General features: G+C 39.9%; 2 protein-coding genes and 1 pseudogene across 2 annotated transcripts; 1 reads left to right on the forward strand and 2 right to left on the reverse strand.

Moving 5' to 3' along the window:
- On the reverse strand, positions 1-930 carry LOC103678910 (olfactory receptor 2AP1). Its single transcript, XM_008708338.1, has one exon. It carries the CDS (start codon positions 928-930, stop codon positions 1-3), a length of 930 nt encoding a protein of 309 aa, XP_008706560.1.
- Positions 931-8,423: 7,493 nt separating this feature from the next.
- LOC103678914 (olfactory receptor 6C2-like) lies at positions 8,424-9,371 on the forward strand. The gene has a single exon (XM_008708340.2). The coding sequence runs from the start codon at positions 8,433-8,435 to the stop codon at positions 9,369-9,371; it is 939 nt and encodes a 312-aa protein (XP_008706562.2). The 5' UTR covers positions 8,424-8,432.
- Positions 9,372-15,022: 5,651 nt separating this feature from the next.
- Positions 15,023-15,826, reverse strand: LOC103678909 (annotated as a pseudogene).
- Between the last annotated feature and the right edge of the window lie 2,583 nt (positions 15,827-18,409).

Raw genomic sequence — 18,409 nt, forward strand, 5'->3', positions numbered from 1 at the left:
TTAGAGATTCACAAGCTTTTTGAATATATCCTTGAAGGCTTGTTTTACCTGTTGGTTCCTTAGGGTGTAAATGAAGGGGTTCAACAAAGGTGCGACCGAAGTAATGAGTAGAGCTACTCCCTTGTTGAATGTGTTCTTTTCTTTTGCTGAGGGCTTTACGTATGTGAAGAAGCAGCTTCCATAAGAGAGGGAGATAACAATCATATGGGAAGAACAAGTGGAAAAGGCTTTTGTCCTTTGCTGGGCAGAGGGGAGCTTCAGAATAGTCCTGATTATGAACATATAAGAGAGAATCACTAGTACCAGAGTGACCACTAGGGTCACATATGCTGTAAGAAAAGCAACCTTCTCAATGAGGCTTGTGTCTGAACAGGAGAGTTTCCGAAGGGGCTCATAGTCACAGAAATAATGATTCAGCCTATTGGATGCACAAAAGTCCTGCTGACTCATCAGAGAGATCAGTGGTATAATAACCATTAACCCAGACAGCCAAGAGCAGAGGACCAGCTGGATGCAGACTCTGCTGCTCATGATGGTCAGGTAATGCAGGGGTTTGCAGATGGCCACATAGCGGTCATAGGACATGGTGGCCAGAAGGTAAAACTCTGTTGCCCCCAGGAATATTGCAAAGAAATACTGAGTGAAGCAGCCAGCAAAACTGATACTCTTATTCCCTGTTGTGATGCTGATCAGGACCCTGGGAATGAAGATGTTTGTGAAGGACATTTCTAAGAAAGAAAAGTTCCGGAGGAAGAAATACATGGGAGTCTGCAGGTGGGAGTCCAGCAAGGTGAGGATGAGGATTGTCAGATTTCCGATGATGCTGAGTAAATAGGCAAGGAACAGAAAGGTGAAGACCACTGCCTGGAGTTCAGGGACATCTGTCAGACCCAGCAGGATAAACTCAGTCAACATGGTTTTATTTTTCATTGTTGAAAAATTTTGAGTCTGAAGGTAAAAAAGTGATAGTAATAAAAGGTGAGAAAGGAAGAGGTGCTCTGAAACGGACAGGTGAAATGGGAAGAGAACCCAAAGTGATGGACCGTGAATTTTCCTGATGACCTGACCCAGACCGGTGGGCTGTTTGAATGGTGTTGGATTCTTTCCAGTTCCATCTGCCCTGTAGAGAAAACTTCTTGCTGTTATTTCCCCACAGGGTACTCTCCCCAGTGCCAACATGAAGCAAGTCTCTTTCTTGCAGGTGATGTTAAAAAGGTTGTGGAATGAGTGAATAAAGAAGGGCCTCCAGCAGCTGCCTCCTTCCAGAATAGTTACTAAGTTTATCCCCATATTCACTTTCTTTCCTTCCCATTGATTCTCTTCACTGCCTTACTTCCTTTGACTGCCTAATGCTTCTTAGATTTGCTGTTTTTCCTAGTCTTCCTGCTGTTTCTATTTTTATTTGTCATAATTATAGCAGTCTCTCATTTTCTTTCTGGTCCAACTCCCATAAGTCCCCTAATGCCAAAAAGTACCAGTTCTTCACTCATTCCCAATGGACCCTTCAGGCCCCTGTCTGTCCATTTGAATGCAAAGATCTGTGTATTAGGATTGTCATTCTGTCCTTTGAACTATTCCACATACCTGTCTAGGGTTCAGTAAATAATACATTAGAATAGAAACCTGCATTTATTTCCTCAAACTAATTCAGAGTATTTAGATCTAGAGTTTTGCTTGCCTATAAGGACAGGAAGGTTCTGTTACATTCCAAGGACATTTTAGGAGTTCTTCTTCCCTGACCTACTTCACACCCGGGACCCCGTCCCCAGCAGCAGCAGAGACCCCAGAGCACAAGAGAGTAGGGAAGAGGGGTCCTGGGCCCACCACTGCCCTACATGTGACTACGCCCAAGTTAAGCCCCAGCATGTGAGAGGAAAGCTGCTAACTCCCAGCTACAGCCATGGGCCCCTGCCCCCCTGCTTTCCTGCTCAGCAGAGCCCCTCCCATCAGAGATTACGGGTACTTGCACTGGGGAGGTGGCTGCTGGCCGGCCCAAGCAGAGAGCTGAGGCGTCCAAGAAATGTTCCATTGGTGGGGGAGGGGGTGCCAGGCGAGGTGGAGCATTCCTTGTACTTCTGGCAGCACTGGATGGCCACTGAAGGGGGTGGGGGGCGGTGTGGGGAGGTCCTGGGGCAGCCCCTCTCTTATTCCTTTATGCCCCCCTTCTCCATGGTCAATTTCTTCTTCTTTCTTCTTCTTCTTCTTCTTCTTCTTCTTCTTCTTCTTCTTCTTCTTCTTCTTCTTCTTCTTTTTCTTCTTCTTCTTCTTCTTCCTTTTTTCTCTTCTCCAATAGACTTTTTTTGATTTTACTTAAATTCAAGTTAGTTAATATATAGTGTCTTATTAATTTCAGGGTAGAATTTAGTCATTCATCACTTGCCTGTAACACCAGTGCTCATTACATTAAGTGCCCTCCTTAATGCCTGTCACCCAGTTGGACCTCCTTAATGACGGTCCCCCCACCGACCTCCCCTCCAGCAACCTTCAGTTTGTTCTCTATAGTTAAAAGTCTCTTATGGTTTGTCTCCCTCTCTGTTTTTATTCTATTTTATTTTACTGTCCCTTCCCATATTTATATTTTATCTCAAAATATTTGAAGAAGTCCTTAACTGGGTATCCAATAATTCCTAGATTGGATTTACCATGTAGACGAATCCACTAAATCATGTGTAAAACATTTTGTGTATGTAGGTATAGAAATTTTATGGGGGAAGTATATGAAACTATGTCCCAGGGTTTTCTATGAGGCTCTGTATTTAAGCACTTACAGAGCATTTTAAGTCTCTACTGATTTGTGAACTTGTGTGGCTAAAGGGTCACATTATGTGGGAGTGTGCTTATTGATTTATTCAAGACTTTCTTTGTTTTGCTCTTATAAACGTTTATAAGGCAGTAGCTTTCAAGCATTTTTGACCATAATGCAGTTTACATTTATATCATTTTCCGGCATACATATATATCTAACCTAAATAAAGGTTTTACAGAACAATTCTTACTACATGTGCTACAATGTGATATCTTTTATTTTGTTCTATTTAAAACATTTTGATTTAAAATGCTGGTTGCAACCCATTAAATTGAATCCATACCCCACTAATGGCTTGCACTCCCCAGTTGGAATCAGGGATCAAGAAAAGTTACACATTGCTCTGGACGCCCTTGCCGTCCCTGTTACCAACCTGGAATCTTCAGAGAGTGGTTGTGTGTTCACATCTGCATCAGCTTCAGGCTTCACCACCACAGAGAAGTAAAATCAATGAAATTATAGACGGGAACATACTTCCTCACTTGACTATCTTATTGGTCATAGTGGGATTTCAGTCCTAAATATTCTTAGAGGTGAATAAAGATGTTAAGGCCACATAATTAAAAAACAATATAAATTTTTTTTGCATTTTCTACATTATCTACCACCAAGTCCTATCCTGCATTTCACAGAAATAACAAAACTTCAGGGCTTTTCTTTGTAAGAAATCGTCTTCTGCTGTCCCTTGTCAGTTTAGTGGGATTTGCTCATTTCTGTTCTCCCACTAATTCAGACTGGAGATGAAGCAGTGTTTTTAGATATTCTATCTTCATAAAATGAACCAATATATAGGAGACCAGAAGGAGGATGTGAGGAGTAGAGTAGTTCTGGATTTTTCTGTTCTAGGTGAAATGAGGTTGATGACCTCGGAGGGCAGATTATGAACTCCCCCTCCCACCCCAGATTTGTGCTTTACCTAGAGTGACACAGATTGTATTTGCTCTCTTGAGAGCCTGCAATGGGGAAGCAACTGAATGAAGAAGCCCAGGTTGCCCTGGGGAATCCTTGTTTGGATAGGTTAATGAATGTCCTTTGTTGATATTTTGGAAACAAATTCTAAACATACAGTTAAGGGATGAGAGTCCAGAGAGACTAGCTTAGAGGTGGGGTTGGGAGGAGCAAGAGAGCATCAGCTGCAGAGAAGAGGAAGACTATGGAGTCATGGCATTTGTCTTCCCCATGGATGGGCATAGCTGCCCTTTACCATGGATAAACAGCTTAGCTGGAACTCTTTGCAGGTCATGAAGGTCCTTAAAAGTCAGTTTCTAAACATTGCTAGCCTAGTTGTAATTAGGCCATTTACTGACTATTGGCTAAAGATAGTAAGCAGTAATTTTCTTTTCTTTATTCTTTTCTTTTCTTTCTTTTTTCTTTTCTTTTCTTTTTTCTTTTCTTGTCTTTTTTTTCTTTTCTTTTTTCTTTTCTTTTCTTTTCTTTCTTTTCTTCTTTCTTTCTCTTTCTTTCTTTCTTTCTTTCTTTCTTTCTTTCTTTCTTTCATGTTGCATGTAGAAATAAAATACAGAATGAATGAAAGTGGAAGGTTGAGGTGAGGGTGGGAGCCTTGTATTGCCTGTGAAGTACCTCCAAGGAAACACTTGGGGGGTGCCTCGGTGGCTCAGTTGGTTAAGCATCTGCCTTTGGCTCAGGTCATGATCCCAGGGTTCTGGGATTGAGCCCTGCATTGGGCTCCCTGCTCAGTGGGGAGCCTGCTTCTCTCTCTCCCTCTGCCTGCTGCTCCCCCTGCTTGTGCTCTCTCTCTCTGTCAAATAAATAAATAAAATCTTAAAAAAAAGAGGGAAAATATCTTAAAAAAAAACACTTGCAAATTTTCAGTGTAAGGTCGTGAAGAACTTGTTAGACATGCATATATTACCTGGAAGGCTAAACTTTTGCCCCCAAAGATGCCTTCACAGCAGTTAATTAATCAGGTTTATCATTTACTTATCAATAGAGTGCAAGCACCGGAAAAAGCAGTGCTAGCCTTGGGAACAAAATGCCAGAATTAGAGACAAAGATACCCACTACACAAATGTCTTACAGTTTCCCTATAAAAGTTTTCGTATAATTCTCACAATGGTGAGGGCCAGAGAGAGAATATGGTCTAACCAAATGTAACACAATAATCAGCTCCATCTTGAATGACACAAGAAATTCATGTCTCTGAATCTCAGTGTTCTATTCTGTAAAATGGAGATCATAATGCCCATTAAACAGACTTATAATTGTTAAGGACCAATACCTGGTACATAGGATATGCCCCTCAAATATTTCCCATTTTCTTTTCTTCAGTGATGGAATTCTTATAAAGGTATATCTGGCTATAGTTCAGTTGTTTCTTTCAAATGTGTTTATAGAGATGAAAGCAAAAAAAATGTATTCTGCAGCTTTGGGGTACATTTTTCTACATATATCTATTATCTAGCTTGTTAATTGTATTGATTAAATCTTCATTTTACTTCCTCATTTCTTTTTCTTCCTGTTCTATTAATTACTGAGATACAAATATTAAGAACTTTTACTCTGTTGTTGCATCTGGCTATTTCACCTTGTGGATATATGTACCTTGTACATATATATAAAAAATATTTGGTCTTTGCTCATATTCCTGGTACAGAGCTCCTAAAACTCTTGGAATTTCCTGATTGATAAGAATGTCTTTTACTGGGGTGGCTGGGTGGCTCAGTGGGTTAAGCGTCTGCTTTCGGCTCAGGTTGTGATCTCGGGGTCCTGGGATCAAGCCCTGTGTTGGGCTCCCTGCTCAGCGGGGAGTCTACTTCTCCCTATCCCTCTGCTCCTCCCCACTGCTCATGCTCTCTCAATCTCTTCTCTCTCAAATAAATAAACAAATAAAATCTTAAAAAAAAAAAGGAATGCGTTTTACCTTGAGTTTTTCCTGATGAGGTGACTTAGGATGGGGACCCTAGAGAGTCTCAGATTATCCGATCATCAGAAAGACCACACGCCTAGAGGATTGGAACCTCTAGCCCCGTTCACTGTTTGCTGCAGAGGGCAAGGTGGGGGGAGGATGGAGATTAATCACTATTAAAACGTTGAACATGGAGATTTGGGAACCTTCTGAGTTTGTGAACACATCGAAGTGCTGGGAAGATGGTGTGTCAGGAGAGGGCATGGAAACTCCATGCCTTCCCATTCCCCACACCTGGCCCCGTGAACCTCTTCCATTTGGCTGTTCCTGAGTGAATTCCTTTATAATCACTGGTAGTAGTGGGTACATCACTTGCATATTATTACAGGTAATATTTGGAAGGACAGACACTAAAACAATAATGTTTATTTCTGGATGTTGCAGTTTCTATGAATTTTTTCACTTTTCATATCTGTCTTTGAATTTTTCTATATTAAATATTTATTACATATGTAATTTTAGACAATATGGCCATCTTTTTACTCACTGCGTTGTATATATCATGTGTAAACAAATAATTAAGAGCAGATTTCTAATTTGTCAGTGAAATCTTATTATTTTATGCTTGGACTGTGTTGCTATTATTGCATCTTTTACTCTCTAAGGACATTATTCCCATTGTGCTTGGCTTAGGATTTTCTTTGGCAAAGTAAATTGCACTTCAAGTTCATTAGAGACTTTTGAATTAGGGCCTCCAAGGACTTTTTAAAGTAGTTTTCAGCATGTGTGTTGTGGATGGAGGAAACGAACAGGGTTGTAAGTGTAAAAACTTGTTTGTCCAGAGAAAATCAGAACATCTGCTTTTGTAGAACTAGAGAGGCTTCTTAATTCCTCCTTGCTCTTTAAAATTTATTATCTTCCTTTCAGTTTCCCAGCATAGAAATATTTTCTAATTTTAAATTAGATTGGTATTTTTTATAAGTTCAGAAACCATAAATGTACATATATGGTGTGTATAGGTTCTTGGGGGCAAGCGGCTAGGGATATACTTAGTTGATGCTAGTGGTAGGTTCTTGTTCAACTGTGAGACTCACTAAGGTCATTTGAGGTATAGCTTCCTAGTGAAACAGTGAAGAATGTCAGAGGTAAGTACTGGGGTGTTTTGCAGTCAACCTCCACCAGAAAAAAAATGCGGGCGGGACCATTTTATGCATCGTTAATTTGGTGCAATCCCATGTACAGTAATTTGATTTGCACACAGAAACAACTTTCTTTTTATTTCTTTTATTATTTTTTAAAAAAAGATTTATTTATTTACTAGAGAGAGTGAGGGGGAGAGAAAGAGAGAATGAGCAGGGAGGGCAGAGAGAATCCCAAGCAGACTCCGTGCCAAGTGCATAGCCCAACATGGGGCTTGATCTCATGACCCTGAGCTCAGGACCTGAGTTGAAACCAAGAGTGGCAGGCTTAACCGACTGTGTCATCCAGGTGCCCCTATTTTTTTTAGTTTTAGAGAGAAGAGACAGAGAGTGCACAAGAGGGGTGGGGGTTAGAGGGAGAGGGAGAGAGAGAATCTTAAGCAGGCTCCACGCTCAGCATGGAGCCCAAGGTGGGGATTGATTTTGTGACTCTGAGATGATGACCTGAGCAGAAATCAAGAGCCATACACTTAACCAACTAAGCCACCCAGGTGCCCCTGAAACAACTTTCTAATCACTTTCTCTAGACCTCTCCTCTCTGCCTATTTCTGTCTCTCATTTATCTATCCAGTGTCTGTCTATATATTTATACCCCATATGTCTCAATTACCATTGGTAAACATTCCATTTTTTTATATCCCCTGTGTTTCAGTACAAGTATATCCTATTTGCAAGCTATTTGTCTATTTATACCCCATATGTCTCAATTACCATTGGTAAACATTCCATTTTTTTATATCCCCTGTGTTTCAGTACAAGTATATCCTATTTGCAAGCTATTTGTCTCATAAACCCAGGTTAATGTCCCTTTTTCTTTTTTTTTTTTAAGATTTTATTTATTTATTTGACAGAGATAGAGACAGCCAGCGAGAGAGGGAACACAAGCAGGAGGAGTGGGAGAGGAAGAAGCAGGCTCATAGCGGAGGAGCCTGATGTGGGGCTCGATCCCATAACGCCGGGATCACGCCCTGAGCCGAAGGCAGATGCTTAACCGCTGTGCCACCCAGGCGCCCCTAATGTCCCTTTTTCTATCATGATATCTGTAACTTGGCAAGGCACCATACGAAACCTGTGCATGATGGGAGTCGATATTACACATTTAAACCTCACAGTAACCTTATGATGTACTATTCCTGTTAACTCCACTTCATATTAGGAACCGGGAGTACAGACAGAGTAAATGACTTGCCTAAGATCACTCACCTAGATGACAGAGGTCTGACATGATCCCAGACAAACCGTTCCAAGGTCCATACACTTAATGCCTCTGCATAATTGAAACATGTATTACACTTCAGTTGTCATGAAGGAGGGAAAGCAAGGTATGTCTTGGTGTCCTTCACCTCTTTGTACTTTTTACCCATGGTTTTCAAATTATAATATTTTAACATAATAGCCCTCTCCACTCAAGCCCTTTCTGCCGGTTATACCAGGCACAGCATGCGACTAGGTTTAATTGTTGTTTATAGTCACTATTGATCCTGTCATATTTTGACATTGCTCCTCAGATCCAATTTCTGTGACTTTTATGTGAAGATTGGGCAGTGGTATGAAGCCAGTGATGAGAAACCATTCAGCAGTAACAACGTTCATCTTACTGGGTTTGACAGATGACCCACAGCTAGAGATTTTGGTTTTTATCTTTCTGTTTATCACATACATATTAAGTGTAATTGGGAATCTGACCATAATTTCTCTCACCTTGGTGGATTCTCATTTAAAAACAGCTATGTATTTTTTTCTTCAAAATTTCTCTTTCTTAGAAATCTCATTCACAACTGCCTGTGTCCCCCCATACCTGTACATCATATCAAGTGGGGACAGAACCATCACCGTCAAGGCTTGCTTCAGCCAAATCTTTTTTATTGTCCTCTTTGGAGCTACAGAATTTTTTCTCCTGGCCGTGATGTCCTACGACCGCTACGTGGCCATCTGCAAACCCCTGTGTTACGTGACCATCATGGACAGTAGAGTCTGCAGGAATCTCATCCTCTGTTGTTGGGTATCTGGCTTATTGATTATCATTCCACCCCTTGGTTTGAGTCTCCACCTGGAATTCTGTGACTCTGTTATTGACCATTTTTATTGTGATGCTTCTCCAATACTGAAGAATTCATGTTCAGATACTTGGTTCATAGAACAGCTGGTTGTCGTCTGTGCTGTGTTGACCTTCATAATGACCCTTGTGTGTATAGTTCTGTCATACATATACATCATTAGGACAATTCTAAGATTACCCTCTGTCCAGCAAAGGAAAAAAGCCTTTTCCACCTGTTCTTCCCACATGATTGTGGTTTCCATGACCTATGGCAGCTGCATATTTATGTATATCAAGCCTTCAGCTAAGGATGAAGTGGCCATTAATAAGGCAGTTTCTCTACTCACTGTATCTGTTGCCCCTATGTTGAACCCCTTCATTTATACCCTGAGAAATAAACAAGTAAAGCAGTCTTTCCATGACATCCTTAAAAGACTTGCATTTCTTTCACAGAAATATTAGATTGTCATATTGGGAAGTTAAATTAAAACAAAAAACAATTTATCATATATCAACATGAAATCATATGTTACAAACCATTTATCAATTCAGCATATAGGTGGAAATTGAGTTATGGGAGTTGTGTAGTTCTCATAATATTGAGGAACAATTTAAAAAATTGAGAAGGAAGTCTAAGGAAAAATTGTGATGGGCCCAGCATTATGCAGGTGGATATTTCTACCTTTTCTGGAACTTCTATGTCTTCCTAATCTACATTTCAATCAACTCTTCTTAGTTTTGTCAGGAATACATTAGTCATTAGTCTTGTGCATTGAGTCTATTCCATCCTGTCACTGCTTTTCCCTCCTTGCAACACTCCCTCTTTCAAAGTATCTTCTCTTTTCAGGACGACAAGAACATTGATTTTTAGGACACATAAGCTCCCTCCACCTTCAACTCTGCTTTGTTAATGCTACCTCACAATAAATATGTGCAGTTGAACAAAATTCTAATAATCATCTTTGCCTGTTCTAATCTGAACTTATTAAAACATGTGCAAAAAATCATTACATAAACAAAAATGTAGCCAAATAGTCTTTAATGATAATTGATAGGCTTTCTCTTCTGAGTAATTGTTCTAAAACCAACTAATAAGCCTGGTAAAACACAAAAATCATTGACTTGAAAACATCAGATTGTGGCTGAAACAATGAGGACCAGAGGGGCTGAGATTATGCAAAGGGAAGAACTGTGGAAGGATGAACTAATTGTAAATAGCTGCTTTAACTCTTGAGGGCATTTTCAGATTCATGACTCTGGTGGATTAAAGATACTTGCACGTTATTTGCTACTTTCCGGATCAGAAGGTATACTTCTTTCCTCTCCCCTTTAATCTTGACTCTCTTTATGACTTGATTTTGACCATGAAAATGTGGTAGAAGTGAAGTTATATCGCTTCAGAAATTAGGTCTTTGGAGACCTGTAGCTTTCATCTTCTTTTTTGGAACAGATGCTTTGGGGAACCCAGGTGTTAGGTGAGCAGTTTGAATACCCTGAGATTGCCATGCAGTGAGGAGAGAGATACTTGCAGAGGGGCTACATAGAAATACTTGCTCAGTCCCCATCTCATTCAGCCATCTTAGCTTTGGTGACATCTGATGAAGAAGCCATCTTGGACATCAGCTTTGATGAGCCTTCACATGACTCCAAATCCACTCGCCACTGATTACAACTAAATGAAAGACCCATGTGAGAACCACCCAACTGTCTCGTCCACTCCTAGAACTGCAAGTGATAAACAGTTGTTTTATCCACTAAAATGTGGAGTGATGTGTTACACAGCAGTAGGTATTCAAAAATAGGGTCCAGAGTAAATGATTTGCCAGGGAAACAGCAGATCTTTTAGTGGTCTTACAAGGCTAGAGAAACCATATTGGACACTGGAGAGGCCTGAATGAAAAGTCTTCAAGCTGTAGATTTTTGAGTTCCCCCCCCCCATTCTGTATGTACAATACATCCAAAAAATGTTAATTAAAAACTTGAAAAAATCCTCAAAGATTGGATGTAAAAATAATGGATCAAAAATACAAGCCTGGAGTATAGGAGGTGGAGTGGTCTGCTGGCTTTGCTGTCCTCCTCCTCTTCCTGTGCTTTTCCAGAGGAGGAGAGCTGTCTCTTTAAGCAAGAGCCTGCATCCGGGGTTGGTCCCCTTTCTTTCTTTTTCTTTTTTTTTTATAATAATTTTTTATTACGTTATGTTAGTCACCATACAGTATATCCTTCGTTTTTGATGTAAAGTTCGATGATTCATTATTTGCGTATAACACCCAGTGCACCATGCAATATGTGCCCTTCTTACTACCCATCACAGCCTATCCCATTCTCCACGCCCCTCCCCTCTGAAGCCCTCAGTTTGTTTCCCAGAGTCCATAGTCTGTCATAGTTCATTCCCCCTTCTGTGGACTCCTTTCTGAAGGTTATCAGCACAGAGCCAGTTCTGTTGTCCGCAGCCCCTCTCCCCCAAGGCACTCAATGCGTGGCTTTGGTGGCACCCGTGAGACACACGTCTCTCCCTTCTCCTCCGCTGTGCAGGTCTCTGCTCCCAGCTCAGCAGTCTGGTAACCCTGCAGCTCTACCCTCCTCTTCCTTCCCCAGCCTGAGGTCTGAGGGCCTGTATCAGATCCCTGTTTTGTATCTCTGAGACTTGGGGCCTACTACACTCTTAACACTGATTTAAAAATGGGAAAATTTTCTTGTAACCATTAAAGGAATGAATAAGTGGTCAAAAATCTCACCAAACACTTCCAGCTTGTATGGTTGAAATAAAAATTCTACCAATCATTTAAAAAGGAATTACTACACAAACTCTTTCAGAGAATAGAAGATGTATCCTCAATACACTGTAGCATTAATACCGAAGCAGGACAAGGGCTATCAAGAATAGGAAATTACAGAGGATTCTCACTCAAAAACACAGGTATAGGAATCTTAAAGAAAATATCAGTAAACCAAATCAGTAATGTAAGTATAATACAGTTCAGCCGAAGTGTATTCATCTCAGAAATGAGTTGGTTTAATATTAGAAAAATCTATTTATTTTTCAGCACTTTAACTGAATTAAAAGAGGAACATGTTATGATCTCCATAGATATAGAATGGGCATTGGTGAAAATCAATATCCATTCATCAATTATTTAAAAAAATATTAGGAAATTATTAATGGAAAGGTACTTCCTTAGCATGAATAAGGAAAATCTACAGCAAAGAGCATAGTGAAATAAATACTGGCCTATGCATCTTTTTTTTTTTTTCTTAAATAGAAAGATATTTACTGGGTGCCTGGGTGGCTCAGTTGGTTAAGCATCTGCCTTCAGTTCAAGTCCATAATCCCAGGGTCCTATTGGGCTCCCTGCTCAGCGGGGAGCCTGCTTCTCCCTCTGCCCCTCCCCCTGCTCGTGCTCTCTCTGACAAATAAATAAAATCTTTAAAAAAAATCTTGAAGAAAGAAAGATATTTACTGTACATTTTAAGGTAAAAATGTAAGTTAAAATGCTGTGTAATATTATACTTAAAATATATGTACGTATATGAACATGGATAACATTTTGAAGGACAAACACCAAAATAATAATGTTTATTTTTGGGCATTAGAGGTTCTATGATTTTTTTTAATATTTCGTATCTACTTTTGAATCTTCTATATTAAATATGCATGTGCGTGTAATTTTATATGGACTATTGCCTAACGCACCTCACTGCTTACAACACGTGTGAATAAATGATGTAGCATAGGTTCTGATTTGTAATTAGAATCTCATTTTTCTATGCCTGGATCGAGTTGGTTGCTCTTATTACATCTTTTTCTCTCCAAGTGTATTAACCCCATTGGTGCCTGGGTTGGGATTTTTTTGCCAAAATAAATTATATTTTAGATTCATCAGAGGCTTTTGATTCAGGGCCCCCAGGGACCTTTTTATGGAGTTTTTTTCTATGCACCGTATTTGAAGAAGGTAATAAGGCGGATCTTTATTTATTTTTTTTTTTTTTTACTGTTGGATAAGGGAATTATTTTTATTTTTTTTTATTTTTTTTTTCATTCTTTTTTTTTTATTAATAATGATTTTTTATTATATTATGTTAGTCACCATACAGTACATCCCCGGTTTTCGATGTAAGTCTCGATGATTCATTAGTTGTGTATAACACCCAGTGCACCATGCAATATGTGCCCTCCTTACTACCCATCACCGGTCTATCCCATTCCCCCACCCCCCTCCCCTCTGTAGCCCTCAGTTTGTTTCTCATAGTCCATAGTCTCTCATGTTTCATTCCCCCTTCTGATTACCCCCCCTTTCTTTATCCCTTTCTTCCCCTACTGATCATTCTAGTTCTTATGTTCCATAGATGAGAGAAATCATATGATAGTTGTCTTTCTCTGCTTGACTTATTTCACTAAGCATTATCTCCTCCAGTGATAAGGCGGATCTTTAATTTAAAAATCTGTTTGCCCCTGTAGAAGATGAGAACACCCATTTTTGAAAACCTAGAGAGGCTGCTTAACTTCCCTTTACTCCTTGAACTTAGTTATCTTCCCTTTCATTACTCAGAGTGCGCAGAAATAGTTCCTCATTTACAAATAGGATGGTTATCTTGTAACCCAGCAACCGTGTGTATATTCACAGTGAGGACGGGTTCCTAAGGGCCCAGAGATGCACTTCGATGCTGCTACTGCTGGATTGTTGCTCAGCTGAAGTCACGTCTGTCACTTGAGGTGCGGCTTCCGAGTGAGACAATGAAGCATGTCAAAGGTCAGTACTGGGTCTGTTACGTGTCAGGTACTGTTGTGTTTGTAAGGGGTGGGGAGGATATTTCTGCTTTGCTCTATATAATATGTTTCACTACGTATTTTAATCTGGGAGAGAAAATAAAATCCTTTTTTTTTACATTCTAAAACAGATTTTATTTATTCATTAGAGAGAGAGCGAGCGAGAGAGAACAAGCAGGAGGAGAGGCAGAGGGAGAAACAGGCCTCCTGAGGAGCTGGGAGCCTGATCCCAGGACCGGAGATCATGACTGGAGCTGATCACGAGCCAAAGGCAGACACCTAACGATCTGAGCCACCCAGGAGCCCCCTTTTTAAAACTTTTTTTAAAGTAGGTTCCAGGCCCAGCATGGGGCTTGAACTCATGACCCTGAAACCAAGAGTCGCATGCTCTACTGACTGAGCCGATCAGCCTCCCCTAAAATACTTCTTTGAGACTTTGTTTTTGATATTTTATTAAGAGAATTTTTGAGATTCTAAGGAGCAAATGAACCTTCATCAGATCGACAAAGTGGGCAGGACTTATTTAATGTATCATTAAATTGATAGCCTCCCAGGTACAGTGGTTTGATTGGCATACAGAAACAAGTCTCCAGGTGCCTACAAGCCTCTCAGTTTGTCTGTTTCTCCTATCAAGTATCTGTCTACATATCTATTCCATTTATCTCAATTATCAATGGTAAAGATTCAATTAAAAAAATCTTCTATTTTAGCACCAATATCACCTATCTGCCAATGATCTGTCTCATAAACCCAGGTTAATGTCTCTCCACGCACCTCTTTGTTATAATATCTGCAACCTTGGCATTATATTGGGGATCTCTACTTAGTGGGAACTGATACTGTTCACTCATTTCACAAAGGTAAAGGAAGCTTCATATCCTTGATGCAGGAAACATGCACTTTAGGGATAATTGTTGGGAATAATAAAAAACCAGAGAAAGGTATTTAGATGCCAAACTAATTGGGTCTTATGGGGATCCTTTTTTTATTTTCTAGTGGGAGAAGACATGAAATATTATAACAACTTCAGCCAATATAAATACAATGTAAGCCACATTTGCAATTCAAAATTTTCCAATAGTACCATTTACAAAAGTGTAAGAAACAAGCAAAATTATTTTTAATTATATATTTTCTCTATCTCAGTATATCAGAATATTATAATTTCAGGGTGTATCCATAATAAAATTATTAGTGAGATATTTTATATTGTTTTCTTATTAAATCTTCTAAATGTTATGTATATTTTATAGTTGCTGCATATGTCATCCAGACCAGTTACATTTTTTTTTGTTTTGAAAGATAACCTTCTATTACTTTTATGTACAGAAAATTCAACAGCATTCACTCAACCCAGTTTGGTGGCCAGTTCTTTAATCTTTGCCTTTTCCAACTTGGCAATGAGAGCCATGGACTTTGGACCCAGGGTGTTGCCTCCCCAGTGACAGTGGATTTCATCGCATCTGTCAGTCATTGGTCCCGATAGCTTCCACCTGCTTACCCAGGGCTCTTTTGTCCACTGAGTTAACCTGTATGAAGGTGACAGTGGTGCAGGTCTTCCTGTGGACCAGATGCTGCAGCGTGGCCTTCCCCTTGATAATGCAGTAGGGAACCCCCGTCTTATGACATAGGGCAGGCAGGACGACGACCAGCTCGATGGGGTCAATAGCATGTGCAATCACTACCATCTGAGCCTTCTTGTTTTCCTCCAAGGTGGTGACAGTATTAACGCCAGCCTGAAGGAGTGGCGACCTCTCAGTGGGGACGTCCCCTTTGCCGGCAGCTTTCCTCTCCGCCTGAGCCAACCATCTCTGCTTCTTCTCTTGCTTTGTCTCTTGTCTGTGTTTGTGGGCCAGCTTAAGCAGTTGAATAGCTGTTTGATGGTCTAAGAGCTGGGTGACTTGGTTAATCACAGGAGGTACTTTTAGATGTTTATAGAAAATAGCCCTTAGCTGCTGCAGTCTGTTGTAACGGAGGCATTTGACAAAGCAGGTGAAGTCCCTTTTGGGCTAGATGTCCTGTCTGATGCCAAAATTCTTGGGCCTTTTCTCAAACAGGGGATTGACCACCCCTTGGCTTCCTGTTTCTTCATGATAGCAGGGGCTGGGGCCACCTTGTTTACCTTCGCCTTCTTTCCTTTTGGCATCTTAGATGGCTGAAGGAGAGAGCCAGACCAGCCACATTTTAAGTGTTCGATAATAATTCACATGTGGCTAATCAAAAAGAATGTAATCTTGCCATTTTTAATGACGTGGATGGAACTAGAGGGTATTATGCTAAGCGAAATTTGTCAGAGAAGGACAAATACCATATGATTTCAGTCATATGTGGAATTTAAGAAACAAAACAGATTAACATAGGGGGAGGGAAGGAACAATAAAATAAGATGAAAATTGAGAGGGAGGCAAACCATAAGAGATGCTGAACGGTAGGAAACAAACTGTGGGTTGCTGGAGGGGAGGTTGGTGGGGGGAAGGGATAATTGGGTGATGGGCATTAAGGAGGGCTCTGGATGTAATCAGCACTGGGTGTTATATGCAAGTGATAGATCATTAAATTCTACTTCTGAAACTAGTTAAAAAAAAAAAAGTATCCAGGCCACTTGAATGCTAAAAAAAAAATCATATGTGGCTAATGGCTACTGTATTAGAGAACAGAGACCTAGAACATTGACTGAAGGTAGCAAAGAGTTGACTAAATCATGTAATCAATTAGGCGTTTCAGGACAACAATTATGTTGCTTTTGTTCAGACCCTGAGTGACTGTGTAGTTGGCCTTTGGTCTTCTTACCAAATTGATAGATATACTGATGAGGTATAAATTATATTAAGGAGAACATCAATAATATGGAGGAAAAATCTGGAACATATGGTCATTTTTCCTCAACAGAGTGGATATGACCAGTCCATTAAAAATATAATTTAATAGATGTTGGCAAAAAGCATCTCATGAAAGGGTCTCTTTTGCCCACTTTCTCCAAAATACATCCTCATCCTTTTTCACTAATGTGAAAAATCGACTGTAGAGATTCATTTCTTTATTTATATTTAATATATCTGTTTAAATGATTCTGGTTGTGAAAGGGTAAATTCATCAAAATTTGTCATGCAAAGCTCTGTGACAGGCACTATATTTAGTGCTGGATATAAAGGAGAATATAAGATGTTTAAGTTCCTTTCCCAAGTGGCACTTATATTATAGTTGGTTTTAAGGGAGGGGAAGACATAATTTTGGAATGTGTTGATTATTAGAAAGACATTTAAAAAGGCAGGTGTAAATGAGAGTGAACAGGTGGTGGGGAGTCTCACCAAATTTGGTGGTCAGGGGTAAGTCCTAGAAGCAGATGACATTTGAGTTGAACCCGCAGTGACAAGATGTATCTGAGAGTGTCCTGACAGAAGAACAATGTAGGCAGACGGCTCAGCATATGCAGAAGCCAAAGTAGGGCTGCCTTGAGGATCAGAGAGAAAGCCAGATAACCAGGATGTGGTCAAAGACAGTGGGGATTATAAATGACTGGTAGGCTATGGCATAGGCTTTGTTCTGTGGATGATAGGAAGCTATTGTTGCATTTTAAGTTAGGGATGGACGTGGACGAATTACATTTAAAAAAAGTCCCTCCAGCTGCCATGTAGGCAAGAGTAGCTGAGTGGGGGCAAGAGGGTAAACAGAGAAATCAATTCAGAGAGAGATGTGGGGGTTTTGTCTAGTATGTTGGTGCTGGTGAGCTTTTGTTGGATTAAAAATGTATTTCAGTATAATAAGATGCTGCAGTTGCCCCCCCCCTTTTTTTTTAAAAAAAGATTTTATTTATTTATTTATTTGACAGAGAGAGAGACAGCCAGCGAGAGAGGGAACACAGCAGGGGGAGTGGGAGAGGAAGAAGCAGGCTCACAGCGGAGGAGCCTGATGTGGGGCTCGATCCCAGAACGCCGGGATCACGCCCTGAGCTGAAGGCAGACACTTAACAGCTGTGTCACGCAGGTGCCCCTGCAGTTGCCCCTTAAACAACACAGATCTGAACTGTGCGGGTCCACTTATGTGGAGATGTTTTTTTCTTTTTTGATAAACACAGTAGAGTACTGTAATTGAATTTTCTCTTCCTTATGATTTTCTTAACCATTTTTCTCTAGCTTACTTTATTGCAACAGTACAGTATATAATACATACAATATGCAAAATATGTGTCGATTGACCATTATTGGTAAGGCTTCTGGTCAACAGTATGTTAGAAGTAGTTAAATTTTGGGGAAGTCAAAAGTTATATATAGATTTTTGACTGTGCAGCGTGTTGGTGCTTCTAACCTCTCTGTTTTTCAAGGGCCATCTCTGTGTGTGTGTGTGTGTGTGTGTGTGTGTGTGTGTTTTTCCCTCTCTTTCAGCTGATAGATGAATAGTAATAGACAGTGTGAGGACCTGTCTTTAATTTTAACATTTTATTTGGATATAATTTCAAGCTTATAGAAAACTTGCACAATTAGGAGTAGTACCAAAACCCATGAATATCAAAGGCACACATTGTTAATCTTTTATCCTATTTACTTTATTATTTGCTCTCTGTCTCTCTTCATAATACTTTTTAAGACACATTTGTGGTTAAAATACAGATATTATGGCCCTTTACTATTGTATCCCTATGTACTTTGGTGTGATGTCTTAAGAATAAGATTTTTACTTGCAAATCCACAGTAATGTTATTGACTTCAGTGAATTTAACACCAAAACAATAATTTTA

This window comes from Ursus maritimus, unplaced genomic scaffold (assembly GCF_017311325.1).
Source record: "Ursus maritimus isolate PB19 unplaced genomic scaffold, ASM1731132v1 scaffold_48, whole genome shotgun sequence".
NCBI lineage: Eukaryota > Metazoa > Chordata > Mammalia > Carnivora > Ursidae > Ursus > Ursus maritimus.

Coding starts and splice junctions, on each gene's coding strand:
- LOC103678910 (XM_008708338.1), bottom strand. CDS start 930: ATGAAAAATAAAACCATGTTGACTGAGTTTATCCTGCTGGGTCTGACA.
- LOC103678914 (XM_008708340.2), top strand. CDS start 8,433: ATGAGAAACCATTCAGCAGTAACAACGTTCATCTTACTGGGTTTGACA.